The following is a 16,772-nucleotide window of genomic DNA, read 5'->3' on the forward strand; positions in this document are numbered from 1 at the left end:
TGTACTAAACTCCTATCTTCTTTAACTCCCTGGTAATTAAGGAATGTTTTAATTGCTCTCCAAGTTCTTGAGCTTCTTGAGAAAGTACCTCAAAGGCAGGAGAGGAGGAGTGTAGAGAAATGTGTATATAAACTGTGTAGAGCTGAATCCCCTTTGAAAAACTACAACAATAATCCTCATTCTATTGTTCCTTGAATGCATACAATAAAGCTTGGCTTGAGAAACGCACACCTTAGGCTCAAATCTCTTGGCTTCTACAACCTCCAATCTTGCAAAGCTGTGCATTTCTAAATTGTCCCAGTGTGAGTACATACTGTAATGGACTGGTATCCTGCTTTTTGGGATATAATATACTTCTGGAATAGGCTCCAGGTTGCCACAATCCTTACCTTAAAGAACAATATGTCTTTCCAATAATGGAAAGCACCTTGCAGCGCTGTGGCCCTGGGTTCAATTCCTGGGCTGCTTTTTGCTTGGTGTACTGTATGTACAGTATGTTCTCCCTGTGTTTGCATGGGCCTCCTCTGTGTGCTCCTGTTTCCTCCCACAATCCAATGACATACTGGGTGGTTAATTAGCTTTTGGGAAAATTTGGGCCCTGGTGTGAGAGTATTTGCCTGTGTCTGTGTGAGCCCTGCAATGGTCTGTTATCCCGTCCAGGGTGTAGCCGACCTTGCGCCCATTGCTTGCTGAGGTAGGCTCCACTACCCCCATGACCTTGCGTGGGATAAATCAGTTAGAAAATGGATGGATGGATGAATGGTTTGACAGACTGTATTGCATCTCTAAGAGGGTGTTTGGAGAAGCTAGCCCAAGATCATCAGGGAAAAAAACGTGCCCCTTTTTATTTTAATTGCTCTACAAATATCTGCTTATTAAGTCGATATGAAGAAAAGAGAATCTGGGTAAGAAATGACATTATTGGAATTGTGTCTACTGTTCCTTTGAGAAATGCACTGCTGAAAGGATTTCAAAATTGTAAAAAAAGATGGAAAGGGGATAGCCTTACTTAATTATAGATAACATTCCAGACAATGTTTTTTGTATTCCTTTCACCCCATGGCTTGGCTGTCCTAGTACATTCCAGTGAACTGTGGCTGCATGTCTGACTGAAATATTAGCCAAAGGTTATCTTGAAAATACAGCCAACATTGACATGTTATATATTCCTTTATATGAACTATGCCATCAGCTTTAGCCTCCCATTCCCGTCTTTTAAGACAATCAAGATTAACCCTGCCCTTTGGAATCTTGTGTAGTAAAATATGAGCAATACAAATAACATACTCTACATCTGTAAAAAACTTGTTTTTAAAATATCTTTTATTATGGTTTCAGATTCATTTCATTCCTGAATAGTTAGTTTTGCTGTCCTTGCTGCTTTTCTTGTTTCAAATGACTTATTCTTGATCTGCTTATAATGTATGCCTCTCTACATTTCTGGCTTGAATCTATATTATTCCACATGCAGATGATGGACATCAGAAGAAGATACCTTATGATTATTACAACTCATTACTTTAGGAAACGTCTGTATATTTGCATGAAAATAAAATAATTTAAGAATGCTACAGACATTGCGATTAAATAATAGATGCACTAATTTGCGAACTGTAAAAAATAGCAAATAACTGCACATGAGATGACTAAAAAGGCATCGAGTGAACTGAGTAGGAGAGACTCTAGGGGCAGCTTCTTCAGCTCTGAGCAACTACATTGGCATCACATTAGATCTTATTGGCAAGTATCAGCTATCAAATTGGATTCTGCACCAGAAGTCTGGTTCCTTGCATTTGTTTTACCATTAAAGACTGGTCAAAGAAGTTTCTTTGCTTTCCATTCATTTTGGGCTACAGAGCAAGAAGATTAATCATCTGTGCTGTTTAGTCAAAGTACGGCCAGAAAAATGATTTGCAGTCATTTTTTTTTTTTATTCGCTATTTTTCAAGCTCTGGTCTGTGAAACGTACACATGGGGAAGGATCAGCATGGATGGCTGCTTTCATCTCAACATATTCAGCAGAGCCTGTGTAAGCACTCTAGTATATAGGTACTCTATGATATCCTCAATGGTCTACATCAGCTTCTGCTTCACAACCAGTTGTAAGGAATATTTTTGGCTTGTTTTCACTGATTTTTCACCAAAACCAAAGCTGGAAAATGAAAAATAAAGAACAATTACCCACTGAGCAATTATGTCGATTTAGATAACACTGTAAATCACAAAGTATGTTGGAAAATGATTTGTAATGTAATCGCCTATGTATCGACCTTATCATAGCAAGCCTACCCCCAGCAAAAATAAAACAAATTAAAGCCAGAATCCCTCTATTTTATTTGCATATCTGGATTAGATTTAAAAAATGTTAATAAGAGTTTAAAGAGGGACAAAGATCTGAGCTCATTCATCTGTCCAGGTTGGTGATCAAAATTGACAAGTTATTGACAGATAAGGTTTTATCCTGCCAGGAAACTTGGCAAAAATGTGTAGAGAAGAATGTTTGCAGACAGCAGGAGGTCATTTCATCTTGCTCTATTTGTTTGCATTCACCAAGATGGGGTGGTCTATGATATAGCCGGCTCTTACTTTCATTTAACACATCAGGAAAATAGTGCTGCAAATTGGCAACCTCCTTCGGAGCCATCCCAGATCTGTTTACTGCCCATAGCAGTGGTGGACAGCACAGTATTGTATTGTCACACTTTCATCAGACTTGGAACATATGGATTTTTTTTATCAATTTACTAATTTATTAAAGCTGAATTAAATCAAGAATGGCCCAGCTGTAGGGTGTTGTTATTTTTTATTTTAAATTTGATCTAAAATGCTTAATTGAGCAAGTGATTAAAAAAATATGAACAGAATCTTATGTGATTAAAAGAAAAATTAATCATTACAGGTGAAAAAAATGGGATCCTAAAGTTATAAAAGAGGAAAATGTGCTTTGGATTTCTCTGTAGCTATTTCACCTATTTTTAATGAAACTGGAAGTACACTGCCAGCATACTTTATGTACATACAGTACTTCTTTAATTTTAAAACTGAAAAAAGAAATAAAACATGATAAGGTAAGAGGTCTCCCGAGTTTAGAATATGAAAACACAGTAAGTACAAATACTTTTAATTGGAAAAAAAATCAAGTCATGGCTTACTGTACTATTTTAATCTCAGGGGGACCTTTGCTGGGTTTTTTATTTATATTTTTGAGCATGTTGGAAGGCAATAAAATATAGAGCTGCAGATGTAAGCAGAATTCAGCTGTAGACTTAATGATGTGAAGTGTCAAAAGGAAACGCGAAGGTCCAATTACCATGTACCATTGTACAGAGTTATTGAAGTATACTGAATATTAAAAGAAACTTAACTCACTCAAAGAAACTTGATTATGCATCCATGTTGTTAGAAAACAATGATTTTGGCTATCAGTTTTTGCAGTTTGATAATTTATGATTATGTGATCGTCACACAGCCAAGTGATTAACAATTGTATGAGCGCTAAATCACCTCATTAGTGAGAGAGTTAAGTGGACAAAGGTGATGAGGTGGTTTAATCTGTTAAATAAAGTACAAGCAATAGGTTTATTCCATGCTGAAAAAGAGAAGAAAGAAAACAATGTTTCAGTTGTGGAGCCTTCTTTGGGTGTGACTCAGCATTTAATAAACCTATTGCTTGTTCCTTTGCAGCCTACGCATGCAGACACAGCTACCCACCTGAACTAATATGTTAAATGTTTAACAGATTAAATCTCTTTAATGATGAATTAAGTCTTTGTCCAGGCTGTGTGAGAAAACTGGGAAAACTGAGAATATGAAAAGACAGCATTTGCAAACCTGGTATAAAATAAGCGTAACAGATATTGTAATGCTTCTAGCTGTAACTGGTGTCTGGGCTTCTTCCACTGGGATACTGGGTAATTGTGATGGCATTGACAATTAAGAGCAGGTAGATACTGACAAAGCTGGCAGAAAAGAACTGATTGTAGCTTCTAATCACAGCACTTGGTGGAGACGTTTTTAGTTGGACAGATGCAAATGTTTCTAAAGTCTAAAGATTAAAAGGAATCGACTTTTGGTGTATTAATAGGAAGAAATTCTACAATACTTGAGAAAAAAAATCACATCTCTGTGAAACTGCAAAACATTTCTGAGCACCACTTAAGTACATGGAACAGAGTCTGACCTTGAGCTTTTTGTAATTACTACTGTACCACAAGTGGTGCAAGATTACAAACATCAGCTGTGTTCGTCTCTTGATATGTTTACTATTTTTTTAATTTATAAAATACTTAAAGTTATAAATCCAACCATTCTACAGTATGTCTATTTTGCCTACAATTTGAATGCATTTAATATCCCATACCACTACCACCACACACACACACACGCCCTCTAGTCTACATTTGCTGAACATGGAAAGTTCATAGCATCTTGTGTGGATCATACAGCTCAGAAGAAGAAACTGAAGAAAATTGCATGCTCTCTGCTATCATAGTCTAACAACAACCTTCAGCTGACAGCCTAACAAGCAGATACAGCTGAGAAATTTAATCCTGTAGCATTGAACTCAGTCCAAGATACTAGTACCTCTACCTGGCCTTTGCTATATACTGTATCTGCTGTGGAAAGAAGGGGAGTGGGGGCTGTGTACTGTAGATCAAACAGCTATCTTCACATTTGCAGGCATTTCAGAACCACTGAGACAGGAGTTCTATACTGTATGTCCTAAACTATTTGTAATTCACAACCAGTGCAATTCCAATTCCATAATGCTTAAATGTTAAAGGAAATGCAAATCATTTCTCAATTCATGTTAGCAACCAGGAGCAACTGAAACATACGGTATGAAAAGCATAACTCAAGCCTTTTCAGAAATTACTTCTACATACTGTAGCATGAGCTTCTCCTTCTGAAATCAATCTTTGAATTGTTCCTTGCAGTAAATGGGGCACAGGTACAGTATTTTCATTAAAAATTGATCTTTGAATCACTGTAATTCAAAAGAGATTTATTTTTTCAGTATTTTTCATTTCATTTCCCCCTAATTTGGAATCATCTATTGTTTCCTTATATGTCTGCTCAATGCAGTGACACCTGTACTGCATAGGAAGAATGAGAATGAGCAGACGTTTAGTACTTTCCTTCACACTTTGATGTACGGTCAGCTCCAGAAGGCCTCAGGGGAGAATTAGTACCTTTTGGAGGAGTGGAATCTCTCTCACTAACATTACTATGAGCACGCAGGTACTCAGGAAGTTTGCTATCTTGCCAAAAGCAGAGATAGCCGTGGCAAACTCATCCCAAAGAGACCTCAGTTGTACACTGCCAGATGTGCACAATCATTGTTACAGTTGGCTGTTGACCATTGACATGACCCAGCCTTGATCTTGTAATGTCCACTAGGTAAAAACGATGACCCTTTGCCTTAAACTGACACTTCAAAGTAAACCCCAAAAAGCTCTGCGAAAAGCAATGTGGAATGGTTTGCCTCAAATCCCAAATCCCTGCCTTCTTTAAGCAATCTTAGTATGAAAAAAAATTGAATCCTTTTTTACCAGTTTAATTATACATCGTAAACTTGCACATTGTGATTAAAATTCATAAACAAAGTCCACTTCAAACTTTACCAGTGCAATCACTGCTAATTCTGTTTCTTACTGTTGAGATTTCTGAGTGTAAACAAAGCCCTGGGTGAAATCCATTACATTTAATAATTCAGAAATTAACATATTAATGCAGCACACTTTCTGAAAGATTTTTTTTTCAATTAATACTTAGACTGTTCCTTCATCTTCAGTTCAGCAAAGAATAGGAACTATGAATTAATTTGGAGTACACTAAAACATGTTCAAAGTTTTCTTCTTCTTTAATTTGTTTTTCAATGTCAACATTTCCCAGTATGGGAGTATCCAGTATGTATTCCCAGTATGGATACATAGAACATACAGTATGCCCAGAAACAGTCACACAGGGAAAAAATAAATGCAGAAGCTAGATAATTATAGTGAAAATCCAATGTTAAAAAATAAACCAAGCTTCCTTATAACATATTGACAGGTACAGTAATGAATCTTTAATTATTCCTGTGAATCTGTTAAATATATATTTCTACAAAGTGAAATATTAAAATTTTATTTTTTGAAGGTGCAATTTATTTTAATCTATTTATTCCTCTTTCTAAATAAAAAAATAATGTTTATTGTGCCTTATTAGCAAAGCACATACAGAATTAATACAAATATTAGATACATTTTAACTCTCACCCAAAACAACATTACCTCCATAACTAAAAAATCCAAACAAGAAATGGACAGCAATTCTAGGTATTCCATCAGTCCAAGAGGGATGTACTTTACCCCTAAGCAAATAGTTCCCAAACCTAGACTTTGATAAAACACTGTGTACCGTTTTTCCAGATGAATTCTATATCTCCAGTGCCAATTCATGTCTTACTTTACTTACTTCTTGCTTATTTAGACTATTATTTAACTAGTTTCTCTGGTCAGTCCTGATTAAAAAAACTTTACATCACACAGTAGGTATTATTTCCAACAACAGTATACAGATCATAAGACAGCCTACTACTTCAACTTGCTTGTTGTTATTTCTGACTTAAGTGTTCTTACTAATTGATACATTTATGATGAACAGACACAGGTGACTGCACTGTATTACACTCCCACAACAAGCATTTATTTTCCCTTCTGTATCCAATTGGCTACATTTCATGCAACACACTCGAACACATGAAAAAGAGCAGTTCTGAAATTCAGGAGTTTTGTACAGGATTGATACCAACTGCAAATCCCTTTTATCCTTTTAAGAGCTGGACACAAATTCAGACATGCCACAATATAAAACTGAAATCAGTTATCCTGTGATTAAGAACGTGGGTTAAACAAAAATCAAGACACACTTTTTTTCTCTAGGACAAGGGTTGGAACCACTGTCTTACATAGCCAAAGCTAATGGGTATGATATCTCAATATGATAGTTCAATTCCCAAATGCACATTACATAAGGTATGGTTTTGAAAGCAGATAAACTGAATCTCAATTATTATAGCTTGCCATTTCATGTAATTATGCTCTTGGAGTTGTTTTTCTACAAAATAATAATTATAATATGAGAATGTTTGCTTCCGCTCGGCTTCTTTCATACAGTACATACTGTATGTACTTCATTAAGAACTGAGAGTCTTAGGATTCAGGTGTCTGTTAACAAAGTTGTGCTACACTGAAAAATGCACCTGACAATGTGATGGGGTCACTGTGGACCTCTCCGACATCTACTGCTCTTGCTGAGCAGCCCCTTAACTACTTTTTTCTAAAAGTACTATTCATAATATCTCACAGTCCGTACAGTATTACAGGGTATTCTACTTCAAAATTAAATCTATAGCACCTCAGATCACAGGACCCTTGTAGATACCTTTAACTTTGAACAAAAGGTGCAGTTCTCCTCAATTAGAACAACCTGTCCTCACCTGCAGCCTTCTCAAGAAGCAGCAAAATGGCCCTGGCAATGAGTATTTCAGACAATGTACAAGAGTCATCAAATTAGCTTGCAAAAAAGTCATTCTTGCATCCGTAACAAGCCTATGATGGCCTAGCTCTTGAAACTGAAGTGCTGATCAAGAGGATGGTTGGATCAATGCCATAGGCCTGGTAGGGTCAATGAGACCTCTGTGGCAATAGAAGTGCAGAGAGATGAACAGACAATGCCCTTTCCAGCTTCAGATCTTCCATCTATTACTTTTTCTAGTTACCAACCTAGTTTGGTAACTAGATGTTTTCTCCCTGTTTCTAGACAAATGGATTATTACCTTAATTAATATATTAACAAGGGTTGTTAAGGCCTGGGCTGTCTGTACCAAGCTGCTTGGCCACATTGTCAAAGCTGATACCCTGGCTTTTTTTTTTCAAAACATGGCTGGAGATCACCAGACCAATTACTTACAGTATAAGCCATGAAATGAACTCAATGGGCTAAATGGCCTCCTCTGAACTGCACGCTTTCCAATGTTTTTATGGACAGAAAACAAAGCCTTTTTTTTGCAATGTCAGAAAGAGCCAAAAAACATTTCAAAGAAAGGACTCTTTCTTACAATCAGAGTATTTTAAGAATTATTAAGTATTGCTGGACACTGAAATACTTTTCCCTACAATGTTAAAGTGTTACAAGTATGGAGAAGCCTTAAAATCGACATTTCATATTAAACTTTCTCAACCCCTAATGAACTAATGAACAAATGACTAAGATAACTTCATTTTTTTGGGAATGGAAGACAAAGTACAAAATCATAAAATGAAAAGCACAAACCAATGTATGATCTTTGACTAAAATATATATAGTATTTACTGATATAAAGCATAAAGAATATATCACAGAACTTTTTGTGTGGTTTATTATTCTCATGCAGTCACCCTAATTAGAAATCATCCTATGCATGTCAGACAATTCCATTAGATTAATTTAAAAGAAGCAGGAAATATTCCTAACATGTTAAGTTTAAATTAGTGGCAAAAATGTGCATTTGTAACTGAAGGATTTATAGCAAGCTGTTAATTGATTCGATTCAACTTTGTGACATTTACTAGAGTGACGTATGCATTTGAAATGTACTAACATCAATCCTGCCCATCTTAGTCTTGTTAAAGCTCCAAGGTTTTAGCTTTCATAAGGATATTTAGTGTTTTCAAAAGTATTCAAAGGCAACAGTTCTTTGCTTCTTTGATGTGTGGGGACACCACCAACCTAACCACACACAACTTACAATTTTGAGAGATGATCCACGTGTAGCTTAAGAACATACCACTTGTTTTACTGTACATGCAGAAGAAAAAAAAATTAACCACCGGTGCTGTGAACAACTAGGTTATTTCAAGTGAGCTAAGATCCAGCACCTTTTAATAAAGAAAGGTTCCTTTGTGAATGGGCAGTTCACACTTGAATTGTTGTACATCACCAACTTTTTGACAGGCACTGAATTTGACAATAAGCAGAAATAGCATTACAAAGCATTTCATTTAGACAGCACTACTATAAGAACAGTAACAATTGGTTCAGGAGGAAAGACTAGAAATATGCAAGGATAACTTTGTAAAGTGGGTGTAAAAGAGCAGTACAACTAAAGACAGAATTCAGGTACAGTACATGTAGCAAAAGAATTCAACTGCCCAAGCAAAAACAGGTCATAGTTCACTAGTAACATGGCAAACAAAGTTTTAGTTTTGAAGTCCTGGATTGACAAAGGGTTTTTTATTTCGAGCAGACACCTGTATCTGCTGGGATCAAACATCACGTTGACACTATACATTCTATGAGTTTATTACTTACCAAGGTCCTTTATTCTGGGAAGAACATTGTGAGTGAAATTGCTGTAAGATGCAATTTTTCCTTCAGGGGAAGCTATGCCCACATGAGACTCGTAAATCCGTAAGCTACGTGGCTTTGGGGGGCGAGGATACCTGTGCTGTGAAATGCAAGAGACAAAAACAACACAAAATGACAAAATTACAGCATTATTCTACTCCCAGTGGTATACACATGCTTATGCAGAGGGGAAAAAAAGCTAAACACCAAATATAATCACACTTACTGTAATACATTTGCATGGATGTGACAGGATTGAAATGGATCCCTGGTTTGTCATCCGGCACACGTGTCTCAAAACCTTAGTGAAATTACATATGCAGGGCAGCTTGGCTTAATCAAATTTGACGGTCTCATTTCAATGTCAAATGACCTCAAGCACATTTTTGCTCCTTCATGTACAGTATTTTCGTTACAGTGGACAGTTGTTGACACAGTTTTGCAACTTCTAATGATATGTTTAGAATAAACAAAATCCCAAATAACAAATAACTTAATAAATAAAATAAACTGATGTCTGTCAGATAATAAACTCAAAACTTAATAAACCCTAAGCCCAACGTGCAAGAAAAGGCTTTCCCACCATAATCACCTCTTTTGTTGTTATGTTAATTGTGCGTGATCAGATAGCCACAGAGAACTCTTATTTTTGTTTGGGAGGGTACAGGCAACTATAGCTTTAAGTTCTTAAAGTGCCTCAGTTGTGAGACTATTAATGCCTACACAAATATACAGAGTACATACCGTATAGTGTTGGAAGAAAATACTGTATGGAATCAAGGAAAGAAAGGAGATGTGGAATGAAAATTGTTTAAAATAAATGTTTAACATATATAATGCATGTTATCTAATAATAATACAAAATACAGTATATTACAGAACATTTGCATATTATTGAACAATAAATTGATAACTGGTATGGGGACCCTGCCTTTTGTATAAAACCTAAGCACTGGTTTTCATACTTTCTGCAATTTATCAACCAATTTTTGTGGAATGGAGTTCCAAATATCCCGTAACACTTCCCACAAATGCATGAACCATTGCTTGGTGGTTCGCAACATTCTTGTAACCCCATATGGTCTGATATTCTTATCAGGTATCTCTGCAGGCAAAGCCATTTTTAAGAGTGTCCCAGCAGTCTCCTTACTTGTCAAACAGTTCAATACACTGACTGCACACGTGGGGTCATTGTCACGTTGAAAAATGAATCCGTTCCGTGAGATGTACTGCTGGGGAAATGACATGGTGCATCAAATCCTTGCCTTGATTTTATGGAAATCCCTAATACTCTTGGCTGTGATGCAGCCCCACAATTGTATTGATTCACCCCCAAGCTTCACTGTGGCCGGTGTACCCTGACTGTTACACTACTCTCCAGTCTGCTTTTGAAACAAAATGCCACTGATTACTGTCAAACTGCTCAAACTTGGATGCGTATGAAAAGACCATCATTTTTCAGGTTTGATCATCCCGCTGCTGCCCATTTCAGTTTTTTTTATTGCCTCTCCACAGCAATGGTTTCAAGCAACTACATGCCTTGTGAGACCATTTTGCACTAACGTTACCTTCTGCACTTGCAGCTGGGTCATTGAGGAGATCTGTGCTGCCATCTATCAAGCAGATAGTAGTAATTTACTATCTACATTTTCGCCAGGAAACTTGACATTGGTTTGGGTTTTCATCTTCAACTGCTACTATTCTCATGAGTACCTGTATCACTAATTCTTCCCAAAGTTTTACACACAGCACTGCATAAAACATGGATTGTGGTCTGCCATCTACTGATAAGAATAATCTTCATTAACTAAAACTGTGATTTGTGTGTAATTGTCAAATGAGTTTCTGTCCCAGAAATAAATGTTTATACTTAAAACTGTATAATTGCCTGTAATTAAAAAGGTCATTTCTAATCATATTGCACCATACCAATACAATATTGTATTAAATAGCATTTCACTTTTCTAAAAAAAATACTCATCTCTGTAAGATGTATTATTCTCTTTTTCCTTTGTTTCTGTAAAATATTCCCAGTGTGGTACTGTATATACCGTACATAGGCGCATCTTCTTCTAAACCAGCTTGTGCTCGTATTCACAACACTCTTAAATATATTCACATATTCTTTTTGTAACTACAAAAGCATTTTTATTGAACAGAGTATAAACACTATGTGCCAATTCTAAAATAGAATAAAAAGTTATTTTTCTTTGCACCACACTGCAAAAACATTGCAAGGATTATGATCCACGGACAATTTACACAGAACTCGCTTTGCATTAAAATACAAAATGCTAACTTATTGGTAGTAAACCACAACAAGAAAAACTCATCCCTATTATGAAATAATCCTGTGGTCAATTAAAGATAAGTTACTGATGTTGATAATAATAGGCAGAATATAGTTAATTAGTCAAGCAGAAATTACATCTGTGTGGACTTCCACCAATTAAGTTAACCTACAGTACAGTACACATCTGCAAAAGTAAAATACAACTGAAGAAAACATTCTTGGAGGTTCAATGGAACTTCTATAATGGAAAGGGACAGGAAAGGTCAATGAAATTCGGCTTGAACAGGCAATAGTGTTGAACATTAGAAATACAGTACAACATAAGATGTTTTCTTCCTATTTAAGGGATACCCTTTGCCATTTAAAGATCTCACAGCTGTTCTTTAGCTCTTTAGAATGGCTACAGATTACTTCATTTGCAATTCCTTTATCTATCCCATCTTGTTTCTGTCCTCCATCCCCATTTTGAAATGCAAATCTCAAATAATTTTCTAAGGTCAAAGCAAATCAAAGCAGTGGACGAAGCTCTGCCAGAGTGCAGACTTGAGATATAGTAACCAGAGCTTTGAAATCCAATAGCAGCTTGAAAAAGCACTAATCTGCTTTTGTGACAATCAAAAATGAACTTTAAAATGCAAAAAACACCAGAAGTACAATGTACTGTAGGAAATAAAAGTATCAGCAACATTATTTTTATGGGCATGAGAGGATGGAGGGTGGTGTTTCCCTTATGTCCAAATTCACTGTATTTGAAAATGTACCTCTTACACTATATAGAAAATAGCACTTTTTGTAAATGATTCTGGTAGATATATGGATCCATTTTTTGCTTTATTTTATGAGTGCACATTGCACATCTTGAGTCTGTACAATGTGCACTCATAAAATAAGCTGCTAGGCAGGGTGATTTTTTTTTCAAATCAGATTTAAAAAAGATTCTTGGCTGTGATGCTATAGATAAAAAAAACCTTACCTCTTATTATGAAGGAGGATTACCATATTTCATTAACATTTAAAGGATCAAGATTTGCATCATGTATGAAAGCAGGCAGACATCAAAGTAAAATTAAACATTTGTCCTGGTTTAACCACATAATACTATTATAAGCACATGGAAACACTACAGCACACTTGAATCTGAAGTATGCTATGATTGAACATTTTGCTAACAGAGAGTACATAAATATTTACAATACAATGAGAAGCACTGATCTGTAATTTGGAATTATCCAAATTACCCTTAAAATAGACTGCCAGGAAGTGGAAATCATCATCATTTACATCATTATTATCACTTCTGCTGCATTGTACTAAAGGTATGGAGAAGCAGTTGCATAATGCCTTTTCCTAAACATAGGCAGCTTCAGGTTCAGAAATGTAATGGCCAATAGAAAGAAAAAAGAAATGGTGAAAGATTTGTGGATATGTGAAAGATCTGAATCATTTTCTAATAAAGCATTACATAGGGGATGTCCTAAAATATTCTAAATGAGGGACTTCTTTCCATGGGACCACAGTGTATTTTGGTTTTCATGTAAGCGAAAGTACACATTACATTAGTGAACTAGTTTTGTAACTAAATGAACTCTGGTCATACACTCCCATTAGCTTAAAAAGACCTCTCGATCTCTCTAGGATTAGAGTCATACATTGTAGCTCTGGGAACTTTTTCTTTTTTGGAATAATCAGTTATGTTCAACTTTATAACCACACAACTTTGAAATGCCAACTTTTTATCAGCAGAACTATATGAGAATAGTACTTAATGTACTTAACAGGAAGAATGTGGCTATGTGGCCAAGGTTTGAAAAGCATGGGTGACACTTTGGGTGGATAGTTTTCCTTCCTTTCCCATAACCATAACAGGGAAAGCACCTTCTGTCTCGGATCAAATATCTTCCAAAACCCCAAACTGCCAGTTACTGTTCATTATCCTTAGCACAAACACTACGGCTTACAACAGACGGCTCACACCAGTCTGTCACACACTTAAATATCCTGAGGACAGGACTCCCATTGAAAACAACTATGCATAATTAACTCAGGAGAATTCTCATTAACTAAACTTTTTCCAACACACAAATGTGGAAAGGGGGAATAGACGGTGTCATATCCTAGGGCCATAGTAGATTCCCCCTATAACTTTACCACATATTGACACTGATGTTATTCACACCTGTATGCAAAGGCTTTCTTAGATACCAGATCTCAATCCAATTGAGCACAAATGGAATATCATGAAATGACACCCAAGCGGAATATTCCACCTACATCAACCAGTCCGGATCAGAGCTGACTAAGCTTTCTTGTGTAAGAATGGTGCCACATCTCTCCTGCAGAATTTCAGATGCTGGTACTGTACACTCCATACCACAGTGCATACAGACCATACTAGCAGCACTCTCATCCCTCCAGGGCAGGGGAAATAACCTTTTCCATGTGACCAGTGACCCCTGCACCCATAGTTATAAAAATTTTCCAACCCAGTGTCTTACAGGAAAGTGAGCACCTTCTGGAGGAGTGGCCCCTCTATCACTGAAGCCACCACAAGTACACAGTTGTCAATGATACCAGGTCCTGTGATTGGACTGACTCTGCTGTTCTTAAATAAAAAAATCCAGATGTAAAAACAGTAATCAGAATGAAGACCAAAATTAAAGGGCCCTAGTAATCAATGTACAGTATTAAGACATCATCTCCTCTTAAAAAGGTACTGTCAGTCTGAAAGGAGGCAAAAGCGTGGAAAATTTAGATTATTTTGTTAAGAGCTATTGAACAGCCTATAATAGTTAATAGTTAATAGTTATAGTCCTGATCTGTAAAAACTACACTTTTGTTCTTTCCAGGCCTATACCATCACATACAAGCAGGTATCTTTGACAAGTTTAAGCCCAGTGTAAAACATGGACAGCAGATCAATGAGAACATCACAAGTAAGCATTATACTTTACTGGGTTTTGATTTTTCTAAGAGATTTGTATTCCTCGGGATACTAGGAAGTTGAATGGATCCTAGTTATAAATTTCAAACTATTACGTTTGGATTCAACCAATATGCTCTCTAACCAAAGAATTAATGGTGAACTGTAGAATACAAGTGTTTCATGCAATAATGCAGAACTGGTAGTGAGTAAAAATATTTGGTGTTTTATCTCCATGACAGTTCCTTGTAAATGCCCCTTTCATTCTTAATAATATATAAAATAACAGTACCCAATATTAAACAATGGTTTTATTATAACTGTGCAGATTAAGGTTAGCGATAAAGTCCAAGCCAACCTATTTGAGGAAGGAAAAGAAAAAAACAAAAATACTACTGATATACAATCCAATTAACACCTCAGTGTACTCAGTAGACATTCACAAACTGATGCTCATAAGTCATATATTTACTCAAAGTGAACGCAATAAAATATTTTCTGAAATACAGTGCCCAAATATAAAATGTACTCACAGAAAAGAAACACTGCATGTTTCTTACAAGTTTTATTTATTTATATTAAGAACTTGATGTATTCCCCTATCTTGTAGTCAAAGGCACCTCACAGCAGGGGAGAGTGTGGGCGGCTGCTTGTGATGCGTGCTTTAGCTGCTGACACTCTGGGAAATAGACTAAACACGGATACAGACTGTTGATTCGTAAGTTAGCAGAGTATCCAGAAATAAAACTTGTGAGCTCTGCAAGGTTTGAGAATGGTATTCCCTTATGAATGCTAAGCAGTTCAGAACGAAACTGTAAATGTAACCAACCCAGATAGGACAATCCAACTCTCACACCCATCATGAGATTTCCATTTTTAATCTTTCTGTTTTGTTATTAAAATTTAATTAAGAATATTGTATGCAATTATGGTCTCCATGCTTTGTCCAAAGAATACCAACCAGATACAATACATTCCTTAAAGCCTTAAGGACAACCTACACTGACTGCCAAGAAGAAATGGACCTGTACAAAGAAGACTGTGGGGCATCTGGTTCACTTATTCCAAATTCTCAACGCACTGACAAATTCAGACCAGTACGGTTCTTTAGAATAAACCTTAAGACATACCAGAGGACATGTTTTTTTTTATTGGTGGGTTCCACATCACAGCTTCAAAAACACTCAGTTTAGAAAGTGGCAGCAGGTATCACAAGCAGAAGGTTTACTTGGACTGCACTGATACAGTATCTCTGACATACAAATCTCAACTATCATAAAATAAATCTTCCAAATAGCAACTCTAACGCATTACAAGGTTCCCTGCATGAACCATTAAACCCGGTACTTCAAGTAGAAGCCAGAACTCTGTACTGTATTTTTTGTCACACCTGTTGACTCTATGTTGGCTTGGAAACACATTGACAAAACTGCCATCAACACTTTTCTTTGAATGTTAGAATTGAAAGGCAGTCACTCGGTTTGTTCATAGAGACACTCGACTAGCCATTAATACTCCGAAAATGCACTGTTAAAGAAGTCCTTAACCTCTCATAATGCAAACATAAACCGATAAACATTTTCTAAGTGTGATATTTGTTCTCTTGCAATGCAACTGCCCCGTTTTGATCAGTGCTGAATTCTTTTGCTTTTTAAACCACTTTATGTTTTTTGTAGCACCACCTGCCTTAGCCATTCTTAGCTTCCAGTAAATGGAAAACGTCTTTTGTCAACAACTGAATAAGTGCTTAGTGAGTGTCCTACTATTACTCTTTTAACACATCCTATTGCACCATTTTACTATGAGGTGATCTAGGTTGATGCTAATAATGAGATCTATTACACTGAAAATACTATAGCGGTGCAAAAAGGGGACATTAAATAACAGTGCAGCCGACACACAATAAATATAAAAAAATCATTTGGAGTCAAGTATTGATGTCTTACTACTGTACTTTTTTTTTTGTTTTTGCAATGTTTTGGTCTTCAACATTTTCTATATAAGCTATATTCAGCTTAACTGTTAGGAAAACTTTTTTAACAATTAAAACATAACAGAATATTTTTTTCTGAAAAATATAACTGCCAAACAAAGTTTCAGTCTTGAAGACCTGCAGATTGTTTTTCAGTACCACAGAAGAGGACACACAGCACAAGGAAATATCGACACTTTTTCTTGTAGTGCTTG

At 36.2% G+C, this 16,772-nt stretch overlaps 1 protein-coding gene across 1 annotated transcript in view; it reads right to left on the reverse strand.

Annotated features, from left to right (window-relative positions):
* The window catches only part of gbe1a (glucan (1,4-alpha-), branching enzyme 1a), a 379,113-nt gene that overhangs the window by 256,800 nt on the left and 105,541 nt on the right, over nt 1-16,772 (reverse strand). Inside the window, exon 5 of the mRNA XM_015341997.2 lies at nt 9,337-9,472. Within this exon, the coding sequence (XP_015197483.1) occupies nt 9,337-9,472 (136 nt within the window). The remainder of the gene's footprint in view (nt 1-9,336; nt 9,473-16,772) is intronic.

Source organism: Lepisosteus oculatus, chromosome 5 (assembly GCF_040954835.1).
Source record: "Lepisosteus oculatus isolate fLepOcu1 chromosome 5, fLepOcu1.hap2, whole genome shotgun sequence".
Lineage (NCBI taxonomy): Eukaryota > Metazoa > Chordata > Actinopteri > Semionotiformes > Lepisosteidae > Lepisosteus > Lepisosteus oculatus.